This window comes from Lygodium microphyllum, chromosome 12, assembly GCF_053477565.2.
Source record: "Lygodium microphyllum isolate KBCC chromosome 12, Lygodium_microphyllum_v1.1.10, whole genome shotgun sequence".
Classification (NCBI taxonomy): Eukaryota; Viridiplantae; Streptophyta; class Polypodiopsida; order Schizaeales; family Lygodiaceae; genus Lygodium; species Lygodium microphyllum.
The window spans coordinates 61289164-61308717 of record NC_141146.1 but is presented as its reverse complement, the minus strand read 5'-3'; the positions used below and the strand labels follow the sequence as shown (position 1 = coordinate 61308717).

General features: G+C 41.0%; 1 protein-coding gene across 2 annotated transcripts; it reads left to right on the top strand.

Moving 5' to 3' along the window:
* Positions 1-15334: 15334 nt before the first annotated feature.
* LOC148027817 (acyl carrier protein 2, chloroplastic-like) lies at positions 15335-19320 on the top strand. Of its 2 annotated transcripts, none has more exons than XM_087688945.1 (4): positions 15335-15635; positions 17168-17311; positions 18178-18288; positions 18821-19320. In XM_087688945.1, the coding sequence occupies exons 1-4, from the start codon at positions 15546-15548 to the stop codon at positions 18938-18940; spliced, it is 465 nt and encodes a 154-aa protein (XP_087545071.1). In that variant the 5' UTR covers positions 15335-15545; the 3' UTR covers positions 18941-19320. The 2 variants fall into 2 exon arrangements, with proteins under 2 accessions (XP_087545071.1, XP_087545072.1); XM_087688946.1 differs by having other exon boundaries at positions 15336-15635; positions 17174-17311.
* Positions 19321-19554: the final 234 nt, after the last annotated feature.

Below are 19554 nucleotides of genomic sequence, written 5' to 3'. Positions count from 1 at the left end.
CACACTAAGTGCGTGGAATTCCTGAGGACATATGAACTTGACAAGGAGTGTGGGATAGTATCCTTGGCAAGCATGGAAGGAATCAAGCAGGTGCAAGTCCCGCTCAACAAGGCCTTGATGGAAAAGGCATTGGGATTGGAATTAAGGGTGGAGAAGAGGCAGAAAAGAGATGTCTATGACATGCTAGGGATGAGGAAGGAGATTGTCTTGATGAACGATGGTATAAGCATTGGGAAAATCCCAACGCAAAGGTTAGGCTGCAAGCCAAGGTAATCCACTCCCTCTTCTCCGGTCAAAGATACAATTCACTCATGCATAGGATCAACATGCCCATGTTGGAGAGCATGGCGGCTCATTCACTGCATGAGGTGGATTGGAATAGCTACGTAAGAAAGACCATAGACCATTCAGCAAAAACACTAACCCTTGGAAGCAGACCAGCGGGTGGAGAATCCCTAGCATTGAAAGGAACTAACAGGAAGAAGCCCTCAGTCAAGGCCTCATTCATAAGGTATGGATGAATCTTGACCGCCCTTATCCAAGAGGCGATAAAAGAGGCGCAAGATGTAGAAGAGGGAGCATACAAAACACCTAATAGGTTGCCTTCTCGATAAGACAAAGGACAATCAAGCAATAGAGATCCTCCACGACTCCCATTCCCACAATTGTGATGCCACCCGCTAACTATGACAACTACATTACAGAGCTCCTTTCCCAAAAGGAGAAGGCCAATGAGAAAAAAAGAATAGTGGTGGCTGAGTTGGAAGCTGAGAAAGAGTCGGTGGCGGCCTTCCAACTAGAAAAAACTCAGCAAGTCACCACGTACCAAAAAGAGATTAGTGAGCTAAAGGCCAAGCTCAGTGCCAAGGAGGAAAATGAGAAAACCTGGAGGCAAAAATTCGAAGATGAAAACTAGGAGCTTGTGGCACTACAACGTGAATACAAAACCTTGATACTGCAACACTAGGACTTGGAAGCTCAAATGCAAAGAGTCCAATTAGACATGGAAGAGCTAGGTGAAAGAGAAGTAGAAAGGAAACAAGAGCAGGAGGAGCATCACCGAGACATCAAAGACCTCATAGTCAAAGTATTCCTAGAAATAGATGAGCAGGAGAGGCTGGAGAGAAAGATTGAACACTTGGAAAAAGACAAGGAGGAGCTCACCCACAAGGAGAAACAACAGGAGTCAATCATAACATCCCTAACATGTAGGCAGGGGGAGAGCTCCAAGGAGATGATGAAGAGAGCCAAAGAGTGGCCAACTCACACTGAAGGGAGGGTAAAAACCCTGGCATGCTGCCTGGCTCAAGTAGAGAAAGACAAAACACTTGTGGAAAGTAGAGTAGAGGCTACCAAGGTGAGCTTCCAAACACAACAACATGCCTTCCTAAATACCCTACTGGACGTCATCCAGGCATAGGAGGGAGAGTCCATGGAGGCCATGAAGAAGAAACTGGGAATGGCTCGTAGAGTATTGAAAGCAGGACTGCAGATGCTGCCACAACCTAGCAGAGTTGGCCCAAGCCTGGAAGAGCACTCGGGTTCATCAAAGAAGAGCAACAGGAGCTAAGTCAGGAGAGGGAGGTGGATGTGAACTTTGAAATGGGACCACACAAAGAAGAGCTTGTCCCACCCCGCCTCCTTCCCCACGGCCTGAAAAGTAGCAACACGTAGACACCTCTGCAGAAAGAAAGGCAGCATTGAGGGAAAGAAGAAAACAAATGGTGGAGGAGACAAGGAGAAAATGGAATGCAAAGGGAGTGAGGGCACCCCAACCACCTATCCCACCATGCGAGAATGATGCCCCAGCAAGCTTCCACACCAACCTTGTGATCTAGGAGAGGCAAGAAACGTCCAATAGCCCCTTCGACTTTAACTTCCAGTGCCCCACCACCTTGTGTAGGGTTTTTCCCATCAAGGTGGTGGAGGAGGTGATTAACATCGGAAGCCTGCTCAGACAAAAATGGCTAGAGGTGAGAGAGAAGAATCCCACATTATGGGCCATTGAAGATGCTGAATTTCGGCAGAATAAGGTTTTTCAGGTGCCAAGGCCTGTGCATGCCTATGAATGTCTGTTGAGATATCGAGCTCCACTCTGATACGCCAGGGTGACCGTTGTGTATTTATGTCACCGACTTGTCAGTTGCAGACGCGGTTGGTACACCGCCCATGAATAATAGCTACATGATAGCTATCCTTATCTACTCTAGTTCGTGGCTCAGTTAGTATGCCACCTTAGTTAGTTGAGTTTGGTTTGAGACCCATATATAGGGTTCTTCTATTTCTTTGTACTAGAGTTCTTTTTGGCTTACACAACTAAGAAGAGGAAAACTGTTTTTCAGCCTCCACCCTTGTGTGTATTCCTCCATTGTGCAAGCAAGAAAGCTTCAAGTGAGACTCCTTCCTTCTCTCCCACAATCTTGACATGGTATCAGAGCCTTGTTCGTGGTAAGGAGCTCAAGAAAGCAAGCCAAGCTCGCGGTGTTCTGGTAAGAGGAGCAATGTTGCTTTCATTTTCTATTTTGGGAGCAGATCTCTGCAGGTAGCACAGCCGGAAAGTGCAGGAGTGCATTGTCTCAGGTTGAGACGCCCTTCACGGTGAAGCCAGAGGGTAGTATATGCTACGGGAAAGGCCTTTAGCCCTTGGCGACCTTGTTTTTTTTATTTGAGGCCATTTCGGGGCCTGTTTTGGAGGCGGAAGTTTTATGCACGCACTCAGGAAAATGCCCAGTTTTATGATGTGCAGCCACTGTTCTATAGGTCAGTGAAAAGTTACTGTAGAAATTGCATCGTATGCTTGTGCGCAGAGACATTGGGAGTTACAGAATCATCCCTGTTGCCTGTTGATGCAAAATCGTCACTAGGAAGTGACTGTGTGGTCAAATACCACTTTCGTCAGTTTTGCAGATTTGCCTTTGTAAGGCTGAAACTGTGTTCTTTGCAGTGACAGAATTTTCTGCAGTGTTCTGTAATGGCGTCTGGTTCTCTCTCACAGATTGTCACTGAAAAGCTTGACAAGAACAACTTCCAAGCATTGAAGTTTAGAATGACAAATTTCATTATGGGAAAAGGATATTGGGAATTTGTTGCAGGAAATGAAGAAGAACCAGTTCTTCCTTATGTTCCCAATCAACAGCAAATATAGGCATTTAAAGCATGGCATGAGAGAGCCAGGAAAGTTATGTACTGGTTGTCTATCAGCATTTCAGACTCTATGATTGTGCATATTCAAGATGCAAGTACGCCAAAGGAGGCATGTGATACTTTGTCAAAAATGTATAGCACAAATACGCAAGCTAGGAAAATGCAGCTCAAGCAAGAGTTGCATAATGTGCAAAGAGAAAATATGAGCATCAATGACTACCACATGAAGGTGAAGAAGATTGCAGATGCACTTGCTTCCATTGGGTCGCCAATGGAAGATGATGATTTAGTTTCTGTGACCTTGAATGGTCTAGGAAAGGATTATGCACAGTTCCGAACATCCATTTCCGTCCGTGAAAGATTTCCTGATTTTGAGGAGTTGATTGCTCTTCTAATTTCTGAGGAGCAGAGAAATGGTGGTGCATCTTCTTCAGGAGGAACTTCAAAAGAAGTTGTCTTCTACTCAAATGCTAGAAGAGGTAGAGGCAGAGATAGAGGAGGTCAATATGGAGGCCGTGGTAGAAATCAGAATATGCAGCAAACTCAAGAAAGCCAATCCTATGGAGGAGGACGTGGTAACTCTAGAGGCAGGGGGAGCCAAAGAGGTCGTGGTGGATGGCAAAGAGGCCAAAATGCAAACAGTAATGTTGAATGCTACTACTGTGGTAAAATGGGTCATATGGCTAAAGACTGCTTTAAAAAGCAGAATGACATCATGAATGGAAAACTACAACAAGCGAATTATGCATCTTCTAGTAGACAGGGTGATGACAGAAATGAGCACTTGTTTATGGTGCAGCACATGAACAATTCTGTGACAAGTGCAGAAGAAAGCAATGATGTATGGTATGTTGACTCAGGTGCATCAAACCACATGACAGGTCATGCAGAATGGATGGAGGATGCAAGGAAAATGGAAAAGCCAGGATTTGTGGAGACTGGTGATGATACTGCATATCCTATTGTCTATGCAGGATGGGAAAAAAAAATACATGTCCGATGTATTTCATGTCTCAAATATCACCAAGAATCTGGTTTCTGTTGGTCAAATGGTTGAGCAGGGCTTGCAGGTCAGATTTAATCCTCATGGATGCTTTGTTGAGGATATGAAAAATAAAGGTCGCTTGATAGCAAAAGGAAATAAGAAGGGCAGAATGTTTACATTCGATGCAGACATGTCTGAATTGAGTGCAGCAATGTTTGCACATGGGACCGGTGTAGTTGCAGATATTGATATCTGGCATAAACGCATTGGTCATGTTAATGTACAGTGACTTAAATCAATGCAGGCCCAAAATATTGTTGCAGGTTTGCCTAAATTCAAGGTTGCAGAAATGCATAAGGTATGTGAAGCCTACCAGTTTGGAAAACAGGCAAGGAAGCCATTTCCTAGACATGTTCAAGAGAGTGAGAAGCCATTGGAATTAATCCACTCTGATGTGTGGACTACTAAAGCTGCATCTCTTCGAGGCTGTCATTATTTTGTCACTTTTATTGATGACTATAGCAGAAAAGTTTGGGTATATTTTATGAAAAAGAAAAGTGAAGTTTTTGGGCATTTCAAAACCCTTAAAGCTATGGTTGAAAAAGAAACAGGCCTGCAAATAAAATGCCTAAGGTCAGATGGAGGGGGAGAGTACCTCTCAAATGAGTTTGCATAGTTCTTGCAGGAGCATGGCATAAAGCAGCAATATTGATGCAGTCATACCCCGCAACAAAATGGAATTGCAGAAAGGAAAAACAGGCATATTGGAGAGGTATCTCGTGCCATGCTCAATGAAAAAGACTTGCCAGATTTTTATTGGGCTGAAGCAGTTGCTACAGCAGTCTATATAATGAACAGGACTCCCACTGCAACAATACATGGGATGACTCCAAAGGAGAGGTATACTGGTAGGAAACCAGATATTTCTCATTTGAAAATTTTTGGTTGCATTGCCTATGTACATGTGCCAGATGAGCTGAGATCCAAGTTGGATCCAAAAGCTGAGAAGTGCATCTTTATTGGTTACTCTCTGCAGAAGCAAAAAGGGTATAGATGCTATAACCCTTCTACTCGTAAGTTTACAGTGAGCAGAGATGTTATTTTTTATGAGATGAGTAGTTGGTATAAATCAGTAAATGTGATTGATGATGTAGATGCACAAAATGGTAATGCTGCACAGAATTCACAACAGCAGTCACAAAATATTAGTGGACCTGGAGCGTCCTCTAGCAGTGGTTCACATTCTTCGCCATGGACAGGCAGATTGAGATCATGAGAATCTTCTCAAAGCAATGCAGATAGTGGTATGCAGGTATCACGAAAAGGAAAAGAGAAGGTTGATTAGCCCATGTTTGATGTGAATGAAGGTCACTCTTATGTGGATGGTGAATCCAGTGGCTCAAAACAGAGCATTGATGATGAGTTGGGTATTCCTTCTATTGTTACACTTGGAGTAAGGAAGACCAGGGATGTTTTGAGAGCACCTAGGAGTGAACCTATTTTGCGCAGGTCTACGAGAGCTAGGTATCCTGTGGATAGGCTGAAATATGATGGATTTACAGCCATTCACTATGCATCTATGGTCAAAGTGATACAGGAACTAGAACCCACTTCTTTTGAGCAAGCCATGTGCCTAAAGGTAAGAATGCAATTGGCTGTAAGTGGGTTTATAAGGTGAAGCACAATGCAGATGGTTCTGTGAACAGATACAAGGCAAGATTAGTAGTCAAGGGGTATGCACAAACATATGGCATTGACTATGAAGAAACATTCAGTCCGGTTGCAAGGATGGCAACCGTAAGAGCAGTCATTGCTATGGCTGCATCAAAGGGATGGTCTTTACATCAGATGGATGTAAAGAATGCCTTCTTGCATGGTGATTTGCAAAAAGAGGTATATATGGAGCAGCCACCAGGTTATGTGCATGTTGTTCATCCTGAGTTTGTTTGCAGGTTGAAGAAAGCCTTGTATGGCTTGAAGCAAGCACCTAGAGCATGGTCTGACAAGATAGGACAGTATCTTGTCACTATTGGCTTTCAGATTTCCAAGGCAGATTTCTCACTTTATGTGAGAAAAACATAGAAAGGTATTATGCTACTTGTCATTTATGTTGATGATTTGATTATGACATGTGACAGTGATGAAGATATCCTTCATGTGAAAATGCTATTGAAGCAGAAGTTTGAGATGAAGGATTTGGGAGAGCTGCGTTATTTCTTGGGCATTGAGGTGATTAGATCACCAAGTGGGATACAGCTCTTGCAGAGGCAGTCTGGATTGGACATGCTGTCCAAATATGGGATGACAGGCTGTAAGCCTATTTCAGTTCCTTTGGAGCAGAAGGAAGTTTGATTTATATGACTATTACCAGGCCAGATTTGAGCTATGCTGTTGGATTGATAAGTCAGTTTATGCAGGCTCCAAGGAAACCACATTTGGATGCGGCTAGGCACATACTCAGGTATGTGAAGTCCACATTGCAGTATGGACTATTTTATGAGACTGGGGTTCAGATATAGTTGCATGGATACACTGATGCTGATTGGGCTGGTAGTATTTCTGATAGACGATCTACCAGTGGATATGTGTTCTCTTTTGGGAGTGCTGCAGTCACTTGGAGTAGCAAGAAACAGCCTACAGTTGCCTTGTCGAGCACAAAGGCTGAGTACAGGGGTGCAGCAATGGCTGCGTGTGAGGTAGCTTGGTTGCATAAGCTACTTTATGATATGCATCAGTCTACAGATGGGCCAGTTGTCATTTACTGTGACAACATGAGTAGTATACACTTGGCAAATAACCCAGTCTATCATGCTAGAACAAAGCACATTGAGGTGCATTATCACTATGTGCGAGAGAGGGTTTTACTAGGTCTTATTGATCTAGTTTATGTCAGCACAGAGGATCAGGTAGCTGACATATTCACGAAGGCATTGAATGCAGAGAAGCTGCGCAAGTTCAGAGACCTGCTTGGTGTGCAGGAATTGGGATTGAGCTCAAGGGGGAGTGTTGAGATATCGAGCTCCACTCGTGATACGCCAGGGTGACCGTTGTGTATTTATGTCACCGACTTGTCAATTGCAGACGCGGTTGGTACACCGCCCATGAATAATAGCTACATGATAGCTATCCTTATCTACTCTAGTTCGTGGCTCAGTTAGTATGCCACCTTAGTTAGTTGAGTTTGGTTTGAGACCCATATATAGGGTTCTTTTATTTCTTTGTACTAGAGTCCTTTTTTACTTACACAACTAAGAAGAGGAAAATTGTTTTTCAGCCTCCACCCTTGTGTGTATTCCCCCATTGTGCAAGCAAGAAAGCTTCAAGTGAGACTCCTTCCTTCTCTCCCACAATCTTGACAATGTCAACCTAATTGGAGAAGAAGGGTCTGCGATACCAGCCTGGACACTTGCATGACCTTTTACAATACTCAACCCTTCAAGCAAAATGACCCAACCTTTATGCCTTACCCTCGAAGGGTGGGAGTGGATTTTGACTCCAGTCTCCATGGATGCTACGATTTCCCTATAATCTATAATCCTCATTGTACTACATATGAAGATGCCCTCATCTTCACATCAAAGAACTTATATGATACCCTAATCCACTTCACCAATAAATTCTATTCATGCCCTGACCCCACCTTTATTACTACTTGTAATTATCTTAGATTGCTTAGGATACTCCTTAGGCAAGATCCCACCCTGCAAGAGCATGGCCTCCCAATACTCCATTTTGATCCTAATGCTATAGATAGTTGCGCAATGGCTTGACTAATGATGCGAGCTCCTCTATTATCTTCATTTTGCGTAGCTCTTCTAGAGGATATGACCATTCCTCTCCACCACCGCCCTTCAGGTCCACCTAAATCTCAAGGGGTACCTCCAAAGCCGCCGATTCCTTAACAAATCTATTAGGCCCCCTTCTCCACATCACTCGATGACGAAGACTAACTTCTATCATGATTATGTAACTTGGACACAAAAGAAAGAGAGAAAAAAAAGAAAAAGAATAGAAGAAGAAGAAAAAGAAAGACAAGGAGGAGGTACAAAGCAAAAAGGCAATCATAGAACATAGAAACGAAAAGATATATCACACATAGACATAGCGGGACACACAGGGGTCACAGTCAATTCACCTAGGGGTTCTCAAGTTAGGTGCGTCTGATGGCCTCAATCGGTCCCCGTAGCCCTTTTGATTCCCCACAACACATGCTTAGTGTCACATCAAGGGGGTAGGACATACCGAGGGAGGTAGCACTGGCCTACAGTTAGACATGTCTCCCTGAGCTACGCGCATCACACCTCTCTTATGCACAAACTAAGTCCTCAAATGAGAGACAATGCCCAGGATTGCTCCCAGTCCCACTAACACAAGCACCATCCACCACCAACAAATTGAGCACACCCACAGGTAGTGCACATTCTTTTCTTTCCAGGTACAAACAAAGGCCCCAACCACCAGCTCCAGAGGGCCCATCATCCATGCAATGCACCTCCTATCTCATGCGACCGTGTCACCATGCAGGCACAACAAAGCAGGGGCAGACGCAATAGCCCCAGTCAAAAAGTCAATGAAGAAGCTCATTTGGAACATTGCAAGAAAAGGCACTTGCGAAGGGCCAGCAGAGGGATCCATCCAACATGATATTCAATTTCAAAGGCATAAATCCCTCCAATACACCCTCAACCAGGGCTTGTATACAAACTCAAAAGCCACCCAACTACCCCAATACCGTCCAACTCACCACCCAACACTGCCATGGGACTCACACTTAACTAGGAGGGGGTAATGTTTAGTGCAAATCAAAAGGAAACAAAAAAGAGGCATCGAGAGGAAAAGCACAAGGTGGAAAAAAGAAAAAGGTGCCCTACAAGAGAGTGGGCCTGAAAAAAATCTAAAAGCATGGGAACAACCACCAAGAGTCCAAGATGCAACCATGGAAGCTGCAAGAAGCCAAAAGCAAGAAGGAGCACCTTTAAATATAAAGGCGCAACTAAAACCTCTATAAAAGAGCACCAGGCTCCCTCTTGTGCAATTTGTAACCATGAACGGGTGGTGGGACTAAGCTAGGAAGTTAGGGCAAAGGGAAAAAGGGCTGCCGGCCATGTAAAAAGGGGATGGATGCCCATGGGATTTTAGGGCATGTATATAAAGTTCAAAAAGTGAATGAGAGCCCATTCTTTTGGTGTGTGGCAAAGTGGACTCTTCTTCTTCTCTTCTTCTCTTCTCTTCCTTGCTTGCTTGTGTGTGCTTGAGAGAGGGAGTGTGAGGAAGTGAGTGAGGGTGAGGGATCAAGGAGGTGAAGCTCTCCACCATCTTTTCTCTTCTTCTTCTCTTCTCTTCTCTTATCTCACGCGCAGCTATGGAGGATGGATCATGGAGGTGGAGGCTTGAGAATGCTTGAGCTTGCATCAAGAATTATGGAGCTATCGGTGTGCTTAAAGGAGGAGGCAACTCATTCAAGAATCAAGGTAAGCTCACTACACTCGTAGACAGGGATAGTGCATCGGCTATATGAGAGGTAGCCATTAGTGCTCACTAGAAATGCTTGAATAATAAGCAGTCTGTGGATCTTGGAGGTTGAGTGTGAGCTCCCTTTACAATCTATAAATATCCCAAAGTATGATTTTATACAAAGTATGATAAGTATATATAAGGAATACTACATGGAAGAGGCATGCACAAATCATATGACCAAAAAATAAAATGATGTACGCTCTATGAATCCAAGTGCGTGCTACAAATCCCTGCCATCCAAAAGCTCGTCCCCATGCAAAAAAGTGTCGAACGGACTCTACAAAATGAACAACCAGACATTAATCCACCATACATAATGCATCATTAAAAAAACTAGTGACTACAAACAAGAAAGAGGATTGACTTACTGGGTCACCACACATATACAATCTATAGATAAGTGTAGTGAGACCGTATCTCTCTACATATCAAGTCTCCAAACCTATGGAATCACAATTTGTGATGGAGTGCTGCAAAGAAAATAGAATAGCATTGTTAGAAACAAGATTGTTAGTATAAGTGACATTTCACATAAGAAAGCGAGAAGAACCAAAAGAAAACTTACAAAGTTCTCCAAATAAATCCTATGGCCGCCACTCCCTAGATGATGCACGACCCTGCCTCCACTCATGCCCTCACTACCTCTCCTGATGGTGTCGCCATTGTCTCGAAGAATCTGTCACCTCCTCCCTGAGTCTCTGCCAAACCTCTACATCTAGCCACTTAGGCTTTGAGGCGCCACTCTTGATTGTCTTGCATGCATCTGATCATCTATGTGACATGTACACACGTATACACTCCATCATCCACCTAGTGGAAAACCTCTCTGCCACCATAGATATCGGAAACTCCTCATGCAAAGATGCCACTACATAGTCATTGCTCCTATCGGGTATATTCTTCCAATGACTAGAACATTGTGCCTAAATACTTGTTGGCACAACTCTCTCATGCGAGACATCACCCTCCTCCCCTTATCATTAATGATCATAGTACCTGTCTTATCATCTATGAGGTATCTATACCCTATTGGGGTATATCTAAGGTGTGGCCTCTCCCACCTGTGACCACTCTCTTAGGCATAACCAAAGACCCATGTACATCTAGCATACCTAGGGGGTAGTATCTCTCAGAGTAGCATCCATAGGGATGCCACCTGTGGATGGTTGAGCAAAACCCAAAGTCACAGGAGTAGATGTCCCTACAGGTTTGAAAAGTCCTAGAGGTAACAAGTATCCACTAGACGGTGAGATGGAGACATTCCATCGATACCTCCACAACACCCACCTAAGCCACTCTCTCTAGAATCGGTATGAGAACGAGAAGTAGCAACCCTCTCTAAAAACAACGTGGACTAATAGCATCCACATCTTTGCAGCACCCCCTAGAACTACTCCCTCCATCTAGGGCTAGTCTAGAGCATCGACCTCGCCTCTACTGGAGATCGAAGCATCGAAGCATGCTGAAGTAGACCTCACAGAATGGCCTGACCATGTCCATGACAGCTCTTGGTCTGCCATATCTCTAAAGCGGGTCATATGATCCGATGACATACGTGTGAATATTTCCTACAGCTCCTCATTGGTCACCCCTCAACTCATCCTGCTCTCTTGGTATTGTCAAAGGTAACTTACACCCAGATAGAAAATTATATTAGCATAATCAATCTAAGGACTTAGGTAAAGTAAGACAACATAGCTCTGAAAAAAAAGGATGCCAATTAAAACGCATATGCTAAAGTACCCTTAAAATTGAATCATCTACAAATTGAGCAAGCGGATGCAAATACGGCCCAACCTATAACCCCATGTCAATCTCTTGGCATAGCTCGACATACAATGAAAGGTCTATATATAGGCCACCATAGAAAAAGGAGTCCACTTCATTCTCAAAAAATTCCTGGCCTCCTATCTCTTTGTCTATGTTACCCATGTATGTCTCCTTTGCACTCCAAGCCCTCTTTGCCCTTCTCCACCCTCCATAACACCGACCCCTCCATATGCATACTCTCCTTGTTCTACATTGGGGACATTGCTTTTATCATACAATTGCATACTGTGAGGTGTTGGACAGCACTACATACCACCATTGAGGTTGTCGGGGATTTGAATAGAAGATTACATGTTCAATATCACATATAAGAGTGAATCAATATTTGTGACTATTTCATGTTGTGGAAAATTTAAAAAATAAGTCATGCACCTATTCACAATGACCTGAACATGTTGTGTAGATATGTCAATATTTTCTTGGAATCTATTTTCAAAAATCTAGATGGACCTCGCCAAACAGTTGTTCCATCTCCTTCCAATACCACTTTAAACCATTGTACATTAAATATGATCATGGAGAAGCTACGGTAATCCATCAAGATAACACTTCGCAAGTTTCCAAAATACTCCATCTCATCTACTACGGTATTCAGATTTGTGGCCCGCCGTCGGCTCTCTTGCTTGAACTTTGCCATGACACCACAATCCGTTGTGGAGTGTATTTTGTCGATGAGCTCAACATGAAATACTGCCTACGCGACCACACGACACTGTAGATTAATTTGTACTATACATCGAAACGGTTAGATTAGTTGTTGCACATAAAATCTAGATATGATAGCAAATAAATCATGCAGTCACCTTTGGACTACATCCCATCCCCTCAAGAATTTCCACTCCTCGGTAGAGATCTCTATCCCTTTGCAAGAAGTTGTGATCAAAGCTTCATGCAACCACCGCATAGATATAAACCGCGGCATCTCCTCCATACCCTCACGATATCAAATCGGTTGATGGTATGCATTGCATAAAAATTTTGATCGCGCTTCCTCCTACTCTTTTCTGGCCTGCTCATACTGAGTGAGCCACTTCTCCATGGATCCATGATGCAAGATACAAAAAAGATTTACTTCCTCCTCCATGGTAGCATCCATCCTTTTTTCTACCCCATTTCTAACCACCACATCTCCTATCAATCTATCATCATCCTTCACACTGACCATAGCATATTGTTATCTGAATCCACCATCGGTAGCCACTCTAAAATATACACTAATGCCTTCAACACGAGCCTCAACCTTCAGCCATGCTATCTTTTGGCTAAGCTTGTTGTCGCACAAAGCCCTTCAAGGTTTTCATGAAGCACTCCAAGAAGAACATCCATCACGTATGGACGGGTCCCACAATCTTCACTTCATCTATGAGATGTACCAGGAGGTGAGTTTGTATCGTAAGCATGTTTGTGGGCAAGTGCTTCTCAAAGAGACAAACCATCTCCACTACTCTCTACCTTGCGAATTCAATAGAGGATGCCTTGATCTCCTTCTATGAGATCCATTGCACTAAATTTGACAACCTATAAATCACCAAGCGTATTTTTGGAGTGAGGCACCCCACAATCGCGATCAATAGTACACATTGTCAAAAATGGAAAAGCATTATGAGCATCGAGTAGACACTAAATACCGAAATACTAAGGCTACTTGCTAGGACAAACCTGGAATATCTTATGCCAATCATGGGATTTCAGTCCTAATATAGCCGGCTATCTTTAGAAAAAGTAGACTTGAGGGAATGCATTATACATGTTGAGGTGTGGATAGACTTGATAATTTTCTTCACAATGTGCTCTTCTTTAGTGGACAAGACCCAACGAGCATGAGGTAGTTGCAAGTAACCATGAGGGCTCGCAATTGTGGCCAAAGCGCATCCATCTTGCCTACCTCCTTCAAATCCATTTGTGTCCCTACAATGTCTCTCTTTCCTGTGATATGGTCCCATAATAAGTTGCCCACATTCTTGAAAATATGCATGGCATCCAATAAATGGTTGATCTATAAGTTGGTCTAATACGGCAACTCATAGAAAACTAAGAACTGTCACCTTTTGTTTGGATGTGACTCCTCATGGACCATTTTCAACTCATATCAGCTTTGGGCATTCATTCGTACTGGAGGTCATCCAAGAAAACCTTCTCTCAATTCATGACCCTTCGATAAGAAAGCGGCATGTCCCTCATATACCATCTTCTTCATGGTCTGTGAACTAGTTTCTAACTTCACTTGGACAAACTACTATTTTTGGATTTTTGTTTAACTTGTATATTGAGATTTCAAGCTTATCCAAATCTTTAAGTTGTTCCCTCACCAATCTTAGTGCAAAAGTAATTATCCTAGTGGCTTCCCTTATCTCCATGCTTACAAACATGTATAAATTGATCAATGGAAGATGATATCATGGGGATATCATGCTAGCCTTTGGAACTCCAGAAAAACATATTCTTATTGAGCCCATTTTTTCACAATGAATAGAATATGAAACTTATGGTGAGGTAAAGTTAAGTGTCATACTATTTGTTATCTATATGTTGTGATCATCCATATGCCTTATTGATCATGGTTTTTTTTGTAATCACCTAAGGTTGATTGGATGAAATCTACCTAGGCTTTACACGCATTATGCATGTGCATCTTTGTCATGTCATAAGCATGGTAGTGTACATATGTTAAACACTTAGAATTTAGAAAGTAACCAAGATAATTAAAATTTGCATTGATCACAACATATTGTGTCAATGTTTGCTTCAAGGGTTTCTTTGAATGAAAAATATCCTATTTGTTGCTTATGAAAGATGGGAATTTCACATAATAAAATTTGAGAAAGGGGACTAGGGGCAATTATGTCCTTTAGATAAGTTTATAAGCCTAGATAAAGCATTGAAGAGGCATTTAATCACTACAAAAGAGTTATAGTGACATCCTTGTTCATCAACAATGTATTTGATGTTGTGTGATTGAGCCATTACATGTATGTTGAGGTCATTTATGGAATGTAATGAGCACATTAAGAAGCTTGGGCCTACCATGTTACTATACTCATTGAGCATACTAGCAAATTTGTGTCATGGGTTGACAAGGAAATGTGCATTCACACTTCACTGAGGCCACAAAGATCCATGATTGTGCTCCTTGTTAGGTCATGCAAATGAATGGCTATTTGAGTTGTGCACAAAGGGAAGAAGCTTGCTTGCTTGCTAGCACTCTAAATAAACACAAAGGTAATACCTCACTACTTGTACTTCGGAAGTTCAATGGGGATGTATTGTTTAATATAGCAAGTCCTCGTTTTCAATATTGCTCATTGACAACTTGGAGTTGTGCTCTCCTTGTATTGTTCATCTCTTTTGGCTAGCAAATAGTTCTCTTTCTTATTGCCCTTCCTCTATGTATTCTAGTGTTCCTTATTTCTCCACATGCCATGCTATTGATATGGATGATTTAACGTTGTTGCTACTTGTTCTCATGTGTGTGCTAGAGCAAAAGGTCCTCGATAACATGCATTTCCACGTGTCATGCTATTGATGTCAATGACTTGATGGCGTCCGTATGATGTTGTTTGAAGGATTTGATGTCATGTGTAAAGTTAGGGTGATGAGAGACTAGCCCTTGTTGGAGTTGGCTTGCCATGTGGGCATGCTCTTAAGGTGCAATGGTAGGGTGGTGGTGTTGTTAATACCTTGATTCACAATGGCTTGTGCTTGTGAACCGGAATATTGCATGGGATGAGACAAATGGAAGGTTGGCAAAAACCGCCGGCTGGCTTGGATGGCTCAAATTGAAAGACTTAGTTTTAATAAATTCATAATCTTGTGTGTTTGTTTTGTTGTTTTTTGGTAAATTTCTCTCAACTCGAGGTAGGGGGCGACGCCATCCATCTCTCTCTTTCGTTTTTAAGGCCCTCTCCGCACCTCCTATACCATCCCAGCAATTGTTGTTGATTGAGTCAATTTCTGTTATTTAACCTTCCAATCTGTATTCTCTCACAAAGACCCAATAAACCCAGCTCTGTAATTATTACTTGATCACAGACACAGGGTGAGACAGACACACAGACAGCATCCTTTCACCATGGCTTCTACCTGTGCTTCAGCTGCTCTTTTTGCATCCCCCGCTTCTCTGATCAGCACGTCTTGTTCGAATGCTTCTCATCATTCCAAGGTAATCAATCACTTGGTTCCGATCCTTAACGTTCTATGCATTCCAAGGTGGCAATTCATTAATTCTTGTGACATTAGATCCATTACAGCTTGTTGTAGATGTGATTCTTGTCGCGTGCAATTATCCAATGTAAGTTATCAATTACTTCTTGTTACTTCTTGTAATTGATTTTACTCTTCTCGCCTGCAATCCAATTTAAAACTCTGGTACTGAATTATTTAATAAGCTGGTACTTCCTCAATTCTTGTGACATGCAATTCAAGATTATTAAAATTACTTCCTGTGAATGTGATTCTTCTCATCTGCATTAATCCAATTAGCTGGTTGATTAATTAACAAGGTGGTAATTCATCGATTCATGCAATTCAAGCTGATCATTTACTTCCTGTAGATGTGATTCTTCTCATCTACACATTCAAATCCAATTAGCTGTGTTAATAAGGTGGTAATTCATCAATTCTTCTGATATGCAATTCACGGTTATCAATCACTCGTTGCAGATGTGATTCTTTTCATCTGCAATCCAATTAGCTGTGGTAATTAATTAATTCTAACTCATTAGCTCAATTATCATTAACCCAATTATCATTAGCTCAATTCTAACAGCTCATTGAGAAGAATCAATTTATTCATAAGAACTGTAATTTTAATCATTAATTCAATTATATCTGCAAAGTTTATAGCCCAGTAATCTCTGCAATCCAGAGTAGTTAAGAATTGGTCAATAATCTCTCCGGAATTGATAATTAGCTGAATAATCTCTGCAAAAATTGATTAACTCAGTAATTTCTGTAGTCCAATGTGGGTATTTTAATAATTCGCTCAATCAATTATTAAACCATCTAGACTGCCAATTTGATCATCAACAACTGTCAATTGATGAGATCTCTAGCGAGAATCTCCCCCTCTCTTGCATGCAGGCTTCCCTTTGACACAATTTATATAATTTATTTAAGGTAAGTGTTTTGCAGTATGCAAACCAAATTTTGTGGGTAGACAAATCTGATCATGATGATTAAATAAATACACTAAAACTTTGTAGATAGACCGATCCGCTCGTCATCATCAAATAAACCAAGTCATCTGCAGCTCATGATGATGCAATGCTTTCTTTTCGAATCAAATTTTGTCGATAGACTAATTTGCTCATTTCGACGGCAATACTTCATTATTTGTGTGGCCAAGAAATGCGCTGCTGTATCAAGAATTGTTGTACTCCGAACCGCATTTTTTGCTCTTGAGATCGGCTATTAGAGTATTAATTATTTTGGCCAATAAACTCGCTGCTGTATCAGAATTGCTGTATTCCGAATTGATTTTTGCTCTTGGGATTCGATAAATAATGATTAGTTACCAGCCCTAATCAAAGTTTTAGCCAACTGAATCAAAATCTACTGAATTCATTTATTTGCTGCAAAAATTGCATGCTGGTATTATTCATTTGCTGCAAATTGCAGCTGAATTTGATTATTAGGTTTAATTGGTAGACTTAATCAATCAAGGTTGAGTAATTTTATTCATTTGTTGCAAAGTTGCAGCTGAATTTCGGAAAATATAGCGGATTGAGGGCAACCCAACTGCCCAGGCTGGTGACGATGAATATGAAGAAGATCACTAAGCGCTCCGATAAGGCGATGGTCAGCAGGCGCTCCCACCCAATTCAAATTTTCTGCCAGGTACAAACATGCATCTCCTTAAGATCTTATTTTATTCACTGAATGAGTTGTTTGATCTTCGTTAATTTGCTGATCTTTTCTTAATTGCTCTCAATGATACTCTGCTCATTTGATACTTTCTAAATGATTGGTCATTAGATCCACTTTCATTGGTTGCTTAAGGATTTGCTAGGGTTTGCTTATCATTCATTAGCATTTCGTTCATTCAAATTAAAATAATGGAGTCCCATTCTGGGTTAGCAAGCCATGAATTTTCTCATTTGTTACATTATTTTTTTTCATTCATCATAATTTACTATTTAAAATGCTATTCAATTCATCATCATTTGATATACTACCAAGCCATGGATTTTCTCATTTGTTACTCACATGCTTTTTTCCCATCCATCATCATTTCATCATTTAGCATAATGCACTAGCAAGCCGCGGATTTTCTCATTTCTTTTGCTATCAAATGACTCTTTTCATTGATCATCATTTCATCATTCAAAAATATGGACAACCGATCTATGTTAGCATGCCATAAACAAAATTACTCTTTTCATTGATCATCATTTCAGCATTTAAAATATTGGACAACCGATCTATGTTAGCATGCCAAAAACATTCATCAACAGTTGACCATTTAATGTATTGTACCATCTAAGATAATGGGACTCCCATACTTACGATGGACCATTCAAGATCATGGATTGCCATACTATATTAGCAGCAAGGCATGAATTTCTCATTTCTTATTGGATGTTTGACACTCATGCAGAATATGCATAATTATTAAGTTGTGAAGAACCTTGGCCATGCATGGTCACATGAAATAAATGTTTCATAATAGTAATGCTCTTTGGTCATTTTTGATGGTGGTGTAGAGTACATTGGAAATGATACAAGACATCATAGCAACACAGTTATCTGTTGATCGTGAAAATGTGAAGCCAGAAACAAAGTTCTCTGAGTTGGGTGCAGACTCCCTTGACACGGTTAGTCTTCTTCACATGATCTTCTATCCACACTATAGTTTATTATTAACATCTAGCCATCAAATGAATGAGCTTTGCATTTTCTACAATTTACATCAATAAGCATATTCATAGGTTTATACAAACTATATGTATGCATGAGATTATTTGAGAATCATAGTCACAACATCATTCAATTGTACTATTGAAACAGGGGAGTTTATTTTGAACTTGTGGGTGGAAAGGCAAAATGAGCCAAGGAATCTGTGAGACTTCATTGCACAACGGCATGAGCACAAGAAAATGACAAGGAAAGAAAATAGATTGCATTGCACATTGAGTAGGCACGATAAATTACATTAAGAAACATGTTTCACATATCCATGACTACATTTGTGCCTCTTTTTAATGCACCATTTTGCCCTATTTTTCTAACTCATATTCTCGATCAACTTAATTATTTTGGGGCTTTATATTTTATTATGATCTTCCTCAAGCAACTTTACATGAGAAACTCCTCCAATGAACCTTCAATTGAAATCTTCATGTGTAGGTTGAAATTGTAATGTCATTGGAGGAGAGATTTGGTGTTTCTATTGGAGAACAAGATGCTGAAAACATTTCAACAGTGCAACAAGTTGCAGATTTGATTGAGAAGCAAAAAGTGGCCTAAGTATACCATGGTTTGACAGTTATGTACCTAGCAAACCGACTTTAGCCATTACTTCTTCTAACACTTTTGCCATTACTTCTTTTGACACTATGACAAGTTATTTTAAGGTCCCATGTTTGAGAGATTCCACTTTGGTTTGTGTTGAAGGTCCATAGGTGCAATCAATGTCACTAGCTTAGACAATCAATCTCATGAATTTTGGGGCTCAACATTTTGTGAGAGAAGTAGCAATAATTGTAGCGTGTTGAATTTTGCAAGGATGAGCTTGAAACACAATGCTCTCAAGATATCTATGTGAAGTCATAGCTCTTGTAGTTAAAAGTATAAAAAAAGAACTTGATTTATTACTTTCGTTCTTATTTAAAAGTTTTGATTCATAATGTGAACTCGTCTTTTTTTTTTTGTAAAAACTTAGAGGTTCTTTTCCTAATTGTTTGAATTTTTTAGTTTAAACAAAGTAAGCATTTAAACATCTTTACACATGTTTGAGCATTTAAACATCTTTACACATGTTTAAACATATGTCTATTATTTCCTAATCTAATGTTATGGTTGAAATAGTTGTCATTGTTCTATTTGGGCTGAATAGAGTGAGCATTAAAACATTATGTGAT